This window comes from Humulus lupulus, chromosome 7 (assembly GCF_963169125.1).
Source record: "Humulus lupulus chromosome 7, drHumLupu1.1, whole genome shotgun sequence".
In the NCBI taxonomy this organism is placed as follows: domain Eukaryota; kingdom Viridiplantae; phylum Streptophyta; class Magnoliopsida; order Rosales; family Cannabaceae; genus Humulus; species Humulus lupulus.
In genome coordinates, this window is record NC_084799.1 from 160,811,256 (window position 1) to 160,820,446 (window position 9,191).

At 36.2% G+C, this 9,191-nt stretch overlaps 1 protein-coding gene across 2 annotated transcripts; it reads left to right on the forward strand.

Moving 5' to 3' along the window:
* Nucleotides 1-257: 257 nt before the first annotated feature.
* Nucleotides 258-3,449, forward strand: LOC133788747 (uncharacterized). 2 transcript variants are annotated; one of them, XM_062226340.1, is made up of 5 exons: nt 258-822; nt 1,122-1,203; nt 1,319-2,065; nt 2,301-2,561; nt 2,744-3,449. In XM_062226340.1, the coding sequence occupies exons 1-5, from the start codon at nt 417-419 to the stop codon at nt 2,901-2,903; spliced, it is 1,656 nt and encodes a 551-aa protein (XP_062082324.1). In that variant the 5' UTR covers nt 258-416; the 3' UTR covers nt 2,904-3,449. The 2 variants fall into 2 exon arrangements, with proteins under 2 accessions (XP_062082324.1, XP_062082323.1); XM_062226339.1 differs by having other exon boundaries at nt 259-822; nt 1,316-2,065.
* The last annotated feature ends 5,742 nt before the right edge of the window (nt 3,450-9,191 follow it).

Sequence of the window (9,191 nt, forward strand, 5' to 3'; positions counted from 1 at the left end):
ATTATAATTTATTCTATTATATATATATTAACAAAATAATCAACACTTAAAATTAATATTTTATATATAAATAATTAAAAAAATTATATATATATATAAAAAAAAAGTAGGATTGAATTTGTAAATTTTAATATCCAAAGTGCATCTAATTTGCACAAATACAAATTTTAATTTGTTCAATCTAATTTAATCCGAACAAGTGCACATATTAGCATTTTGCAGAATTGGATTAAATTATTTAAATCTTAAACACCCTTGTCTCCAACTCATATCTAGTTCATTGTAGAAAGGATGAGATGCAATAAACTTGATATTTTGGGAAGGTTTTGCAATTACCAAATTATTACCGAACATATTTGTACGAATAAGAAAGCCACGGATTTTAAGCGGAGAAGGGCTACCAGTTGAGAGAAAGAATGTCCGGCGAGCTTTGCGCATTTGAAAATCCCAGAAAATGGCGGTTCACATGGGAAGCTCAGTCTCACATCCCAACTCTAAGGCTATTCCTCTTCGATCTTCACAGTAAACCCTCTGTTCAATGCCGGAATCTCCAGGTCCACGCCAATCTTTCCCAGTCACTGGTTATGGTCACTTGGCTTGATGATGAAGAAGTCTCACTTAGGGTTCCTATTCCTAGGGTTTTGATCGATGATGAGTCTCCGGTGAGTTTTAGGGCCTTCGATGACCACATAGAGGTCAAGCTCGTTCTTCTTCTCCCTGTGGGTCATGCTATTGTTTCCGGCTTCGGCTCGATACTGAACTTTTCTGGCGATGAAGAGAATCAGAACTCGGATGCTTCGAGCCCTCTTTCTGTTGATTCGGGTGAGTTGAGGATTTTTCGTTCGGTTTGTTGTTTGGTTCTTTGTCATTTCTTTACTGGTGGAAATGAAATACATATATTTTCCTTAATTGAAAATTTGATAGTTGCTTCATGGGAAAAGTAGATTTCTCACTGTAATTTGCGGTACATTTTGCCATTTTCAAGCGTTTACAAGTTGAGCATGATTGTAAAGACAATTTTAGACTAGGGGAATCCAAAAGAATTATATCTTGCTTTGATCTTATTATTATTGTTAAGTTTTGTACGATCGATATGTTATTTCTTTGTACTGTTTTCACAGATATAAGGAGTCTATCATCTAGTGAAGGAGTTCATTTTTACTGCCGAAATTGTGAATTTAAATTAACAAGAAGTCCTCTAAGGTTTTTTTTGCTCATCCCATTTTGGTGCATGTCTAATGATGTTGCAGTCTATTATGAAGACCGGTTTCATTTGTGGGTTCTAATTTGAAGTTCTCTGTCATAACACTTGTAGAAGTTTTTCGGAAATGCCATCGGTTAACTGGCGTGAGGTGGCTGACAACTGGTTTGGAGCTTGCTGCTGTTCATTTGGAGGCATAAGTGAGAAGTTGGTTAATAGTTTTGCGAATTCGTACTCATGCACAAAGGGTGCGTGCCTAGTGAACTTTGCTACCATTGTTGTTTGTATCGATGATATTGTTGGGTGTAATTTCTTTGACCTTGGCGGGGACGAACTTCATGGAGTTGAATCAGATTTAACTGGTGACATTGGATTTGGTAAATTTACTCTGACCTCAGTCAGTAATCCTGTTTGTGATGAGGAATCTAGGGTTAAAAATATTAAGGATGAAGAGTATGGTGCGAGTGTTGTATGCCAAGATATTGATGAAGAAAGTAACCTTGAACGATTATCTCATTTGTGTTTAGAATCAGATTTGGCTGGAAATGAGGAACTAGAACAGGGATGTTGCACACATCATGTATCTGAAAAATTGTTGGATAATGAGAAAGTTATTCTAAGAACGGAGATATTGGGAGATCAGAAATCGTTTCTTAATGGGTTCCTTGGAAACATTTTTATGATTAGATCATCTAATCTCTCGAAAGAGGTTGAGTGGGTCGAGTTCTTTTGCCCTCAATGTTCGACTCTTCTTGGAGCTTATCCTTGTACTAAGGGTTCTGCGCCTGTAGATAGTGGGGTTCGGCTTTTTAAGTGCTATATATCTACCAGCTTGCCAGCTGGAGGGTCCAATGATTTCTTCAGGTAAGCATAAAATAATCTAAAATGAATGCATTGATATCTTTAACTTAGTAAGCCAATATTTATAGTTTGATTTCATGAAGAAACATGAAAGAATCTCTATCACTCATGTCATGTTCCTCTGTTATTTCGGTTTAATGTCCTTTGTGATTGCTTATTATCATTTTGTATTGAAATTCATTTCTAGTACTAAAATGATGGTCGTTCGTCTAAATTTTGATGCTTAATTCTATTACAGGAAGTACACTTTGGAAAGAATGTTTGCATCTCAGCTACTTGATTGTGCAAAGGATGAATTGTCATTCCGAACTGTGGCTAGAGATCTGAAAACCCGAGTTCCTATGTTGAAAGTTGTTCTTACAAATTCAAATTCATGGTCCTGTACTGGATATTGTTCGGCCACACAGAGTTGCATGGAATCAGCACCGAAGCTTAATCTAGAACCTATCATCAAGGTGCTGTTTTCAGAATGCAGCAAATATACAGAATCTGAAATAAGGTCAGATAGTTAATTCACTTTGTATATTGTCTGCATTCTTCGTTGTGTTGTAAACCTGGATGCTCATTCTATTTTGTGCTCTCTTATTATGTTTTATTGATCTCCATAATATGATCATAGTTATTACCTCTTCTTGTTCTTGCTGCATAATTATCATGGCTGAAAAGTAGAAACTTTTGCAGGACAATGGAAGATCAGATAAGAAAAGATTTAGCTGGTGAAGTTTTCATGCCAAGATGCCAAATAGAAAATATTGTTGAATCTCTGGTGTCAGCAAAGAATGCGCTTCCGCATTGTTGTTCTTCCTTGCAGGGTTTGTCATTATCATCTATGCATATATAACTGGCTGTTACTATCACCATAACTTTTAGTTTTGCTGCATAACAAGTACCCAGAACCAATGAGGATTCCAGATTTTGGGAAGAGTGTGATGCCTAGAATTTAAGGCACCAGACTTTGAACTTGCTTCAGTTATACTATTTCAAATAGGTGAACTGAATTTATTTAGCTTCTGATTTGTGGAGTAATATTTAGCAGTCAGCAGGAAAAGATATTCACAAGTTATCTGCAATCAGCTATTAAAGATCTTTGGGATAACTTTTTATCTTTAATATCATTTGACATGAAATTTTGTAGAAGAGTAGGAAAGTTACTCTATAGAACCATACTTATCTCTGATTTTCTTACCAGATTGTTGCACTTAATTCTGCTGGAATTTGTAAATCATTGGCTAATTCCCAAGGTTTCCCGATTGCAGCACCTTCTCCCTCTTGTGGACGGTAAAATATGTTGGAACTTGGATTTTGCTGATAATTTTGCTAAGGTGTTACGAAAACAAAAATGTTATCTGCGAATCTATAAAATATAAGTGAAGTTTCCTTTTTCAAATCTCTTTATAAAAAATTTAAATTCTATTTAATTGAACCATCACTTCCAAAATATAAAATCAAGATATTTTAATTTTTTTCAATGAATTATTTTATAAACTCAATGTGCTGGATTAACTTGTTGGAATAATATGTATTGATTTTTAACATTTAATGGAATTAAAAGATTCATGAATTTCTTTGATGCTTTAGTTCTAGACACTATTTAATTGCTGATATAACATTACAGAATGTTTGTCGGATTGATTTGTTAATTGAAAATATAATTTTGTAGTCAAATTTAAATACTCTAATTTTTTAAAACACAATCCATTCACAGTCCTAACTTTTGTCTAACTAATAAATAATGATAGGAAAACTTGACCTTTATGCTTTTTAATATGGGATATTTTTTTTTTCAGAGTTATGGGTGAAACTGACCTATTTTTTAGAGTCATTTTGCACTTTGATTTAGTTATGATAGTTTTTTTGCAAAATATCATCTGTTTAAAATTTTGACTAGCTATCTGAATTTTTCGACTACTGTATGAAAAATTTCGACCACCTGTCTTGAGTGTTGAAGACATTTTGCAAAAATTATCTAAATTAGGCCAAAATACAAAATGATTTAAAAAAATAGACCATTTTGCCAATGAACCATTTTTTATGACAAACTTAATAAACATTTCCTCCATACGCCTTTTGTGTAATATTAGATAAGTTTACCCTTGTCATAATATGTCTACCTGTGCCTCTCTCATCTCTCTCTCTCTCTAAACAACCATTACTACTCTCTTTCTCGCAAAGCTGAAAGCACACTCATAGAAGTGAAACCAATTCATTGATTCAAACCACACTCCCATTCGCAATCATCATCCTACTTATTCATGTAGAAAAATAGTTTGTACATGTTGATAGTGAAAAAGTCATGGGTAATTTTCTTCTCACTTTATATAGTGTTGTATGCATGTTACAATCACCTTGATAGTTTTTCAAGCAATTCCATGTTCAATTTGTTTAATTTTTTTGCATTTGTTTTGCTGTGTTTGAGAAGTAGTATTCTGGATCTACGTTTGCTAACGATGAGTTAACAATGACCCTGCTATTTTGGTTTTTGTGTGTGTTGTTAACCCATCGCAATTGCATCACTATAGCATCGTTGGTCATGTAGGTTTCTTTTATAAAAATGTATCATGTTTGCATCGTAAATCCATCGTTAACTCACTTTAATATACAAGGAGCATCACAATGCCATCACATTTCCATCGTTATCACATCGCTAGACTATCATTAGTACATCGTTTAAGCTTTGCATTTTAATTTTATCATCGTAGTTACTCTGTTTGAATTCACAGGATCGGGAGTTACCATCATTTTTCGTTCAACGACGTTTGCGAAAAAAAGGAGAGAAATGGACTTTCAAATGGGGTTCTAACACTATTATTCAAGTACAAACAGATGTTAGAGTACACAATTGTTAGATAAGCTGTCTTCTAAGTTGAACGTGGATACTTCAATATTTGACTTAAAGTTGGAAATCCTTGTTACATGCTATGATTTTTGTTTAGATCTCATTGAAATCAAAGATGATGAAGGAGTGATCGCTTTTATTTCAGACAATTCCAAGTCCATGAAGCATCGAGTTCCTCCATGCGTACTAAGATTCCAAAGAACAATGATGTAACGCCCTAAACTCCAGGGACCGTTACGGTGTGCTTTGTAAACAGTGCTAAACTCGCTAATCGAGTCATTTGGCCAAAATCGTGTACTAAGTATGATTAGCGGTTTAGGGATTAAAATTTTTGGTTAAGATGTAACGTTTCATTAGAACGTTTAATATATATGTTGGGATCCCAAAATTATAATTTTAGAGTCTATTACAAGAAAATATTTACAACAGGCCGTTCTATGCGGCAAAACATGGTTTAACCCTAGTTTCTTCTCAACCTCGGCCGTGGTGGAAGAGCAGCTGCATATGTACACCTCATCACCTAAGCTCTCCAACTCAAGGATGGTCCAGCTTTCTTTTGCCTTTACCTGCACCACATAGCACCCGTAAGCCGAAGCCCAACAAGAAAACACAATATAACATGATATAATCTCAACAGCTATTGTATTACTTATTCAGGACCAACAGTCCAAACAAATAGGTGACTATCACAAAAGTCACAAATATGGGGACAACACCCTTTAGCCATGTGATGATAGGATCACCAGGGCTTAACAAATAAGTGAGCATCTCACTAGATTTAGCAGGATAGGTGCATGGTGATTAGTCACCAACATAACTTTCCTCCTGACTCTAGAGTCATAACTATGGAACAGCATTCCCTAGCCATGTGACAAATAGTCACTGGAGCCATATGCCCTGGCTCTGAATAACTAGTCTCAGACTAGCCAAGCGCTTATAATTTTCATTGACCTTCCGGTCGGTCCAGCATTAATACCCCATATGAGTCATTCAATGCTGATATCGATTAGATATAATCTTCATTTGGCTCGGCATTCATGACACTATGCCATTTCTGACTCTTAGGTCATTAAAACACGACCAGTGTTCAACTCATTGTGAACTTGACTAATAAATCACAGTCTCACAGATGGATCTAACACCATTGCCGGTTTTGACTAATAAGTCAGTGCCACACACAAGTAAGCCATGCCTCCAAACGTGTATCACATATCCAATATCCATAACAAGGTATTCAGCATGCTTACCTAACAAGTACTAGTACAATTAGGACTATGCACGAACACAGAGGCTCAAGCTCTGAACAACATCATACTCAATGTGTAAAGCATGTCCTATTCACATGTTTCTTGTGCATCATATGCATTATATTCAACAATCCAACATGCACCAATAATAGCCATGCATGTCCTACTTAATAATCAACCAACATGCATCAAGAATAACCATGCACGTCACATATACACAGGGTGCAATTTTCTTACCTCAGATTCGAGCTAGAACCAATATAAGAACGACCCTTGAGAACGATCAACCTTTAAGCCCTTAGCGATCACCTAATCATAACCAAATATGGGACACCATCAATAAAAATGATCAACATAGGTTACCAAACCAAAATCTAGCATCCGGGACAACAATCCAAACTAATCCAAGTAGTAGGAACACTCCTGAGGCCTATAGCTAAGTTCCCGGGGTCAAAACGAGCAAACAGGGTGAAAACAAGGCAAGGGCTGCGGCCCTGGCACCTTGGGCCGCGGCCCCTAGAATTTTCTAAGCCAAGGGTCGTGGCACCCTTCATCAAGGGCCGCGGCGCCCAGCAGGTTCACTTCCTCCACTTGTTTCTTCATGTAAGGGCCGCGGCACCCCAAGAACAGGGCCGCGGCCCCCAACCCTGGGCCATTCCCAAACTCGATTTTAACACTCCAAAATCATACCTAAACACTCCCCAATCATCAAATCAAAGTTCCCAAGCTTCCCAATACTCCAAAACCCTCAAAACCCAAGGTTCAAACCAATCAAAAACTCAACAATTCACAAAGTCCAATTCTAAGCTTAAAAACTTTAGAAACTCAAAACTTCAAACTTAGATTACCTTTGATTGGGTTGTTTTCCATAAAATCCTTCGGCTAAGAAGCTTCTAATCTTTCCTAGGATCGCTATGCCTTAACCCTCACTTGATTTCGACTCCTAGAACTCGAGATTCCTTCAAGAAAGCTTCGAATGGTAAAATAGGCTATCGGGAAGGGAGAGAGAGATATTCTAACGTACGTTCTTATCTGACAAGCTACTTCAAGCTTAAGTAACCTTAAATAAAACCTAAGGCTCGGGGCCCCGAAAACACCCCCAGGGACTTTATAGTCAAAACTTCCAAAATTTCATCTTGATCTCAAATACTCCCAATTTATCATCAAATAAACATTTCTATTACCCCAAAATTGACCTCGTTATGACAAAATCGCTAACTCATAATCTAGGATCCTCTCATGCCGAATAGCTCGAATATATCTCCATAATAATAAAATCTCATTCACAAATAACAATATGCACCCAATTTACAAGTATGCCCTCAACAGGCCAAATTACCGAAATGCCCTTATCATTATAAATACCCCCATATGCATGCATTTATCATCATATAATAATATAATTCACATTAACACGCACATGATCATTTAATGCCATGATAAATCAATTATAGCCCTCCCGGCCTCCTAATCAAGGTCCTAACCCTTATTAGGAAATTCGGGGCATTACAAATGACATTCTTGATCCATCTCCTAGAGAAAGTGTTAACCAAGAATTTGTGAGTCAGATCGAAACAGTTGTTCCAGATACAGCTCCTGGCCCAAGAATAGGGGTAGAGGGTCGTATTCATCAAGAGACTTTTAATCCACAAACAAAAGACATGTTATGAGTACGATCCATATGTTAATGATGATCTAGTTGCCGATTTGACTGAGGATGATGATGGAGTTGAGGGGTGTAGTAGTTCTAACGACAATACTGAGGATGTTAGGGTTGACGACCATGCCATCGTACATAGATATTCAATTGAAGATAATCAAAATCCAACTAAACCCATACTCAATGAAAGCCAAGGTTTAGAGTTTCCATGTTTTTTTTCATCTTTTTTATTTGACAAAGGTTTAGAGTTTTCTAGTTCATCTCCAATATTGTCAAACTTTTCCCCCAAACAAGGCAAGTCAGTTATGTCATCCAAGAGTTTGTGTTAAATGTGAATAATGGAACCCTAAAGCATTTGAAAGGGGAAATTTCATGCTTTATGCATGATAATACACATTAATTTCATGCTTTATGCTTTATGCAAGATTATATGGCATCACAAAAATAAGCTTTTTTTTGAAAGAATTCTTTTTTATTATAGTGCCATTCTCATTAACTATTCTATCTCTCTCTCTCTCTCTCTCAACCCATCTCTCACGCTCCTTCTCTCTCTATTTTGGTACCACCACCACTATCTCACCATTGAAGCTCTTTTTCTCACTCACAAATCATCTCTCTCTATCCTTTCTCCTACAGATTTCTACCCACGACCATCCATATGTATTGAAGCACCGTTGAAACACCCACGACCATCCCTTTGGATTGAAGCACCACTAAAACACCCACGACCATTAACACCACCATTAAAGCACTCATTGAAGGACTAATCGAAATTGTATGTTATACATCCAAGACCTAAGGTTTTATACGATCTAAACTTGTAGAACTCAAAAAAATGTCAAGATTAAAAAAAATCACCTAAACAGACATGTGAGTGAAAAGTTATGCATCACCAAAGTTTTCGTCAAATTTCAGCACAGAGCATCGTATTTGCATCGCAAATGCATTTTTTAAACCAAACATCTAGATTTCATGAATGCATCGCTAATGCATTGTTTTTTTTCCCAAAAAACAAGATTTAATGAATGCATCGCAGAAACATCACCCAAAATGATGTATTTGTGATGCATTCATGAAATCTTGATATATGGCCAACAACGATGCATTTTCGATGCGTATACGAAGCATTCATGAAATCTTGATTTTTGTATAAAAAAAAAACGATGAATTTGCGATCTAAATGAGATGTGTATGTGATGCAAAAGTGATGCTCACTGCCGTAGTTTGACGAAAACTATGGTGATGCCTAACTTTTCACTAAAATGTTCGTTTCAGGTGATTTTTTTTAATTCTGGTACTTTTTATAGATCTACAAGTTTAGATCGTATAAAACCTTAGATTTTGAATGTAGAACAAACAATTCCTATGAGTCCTTCAATGAGTGCT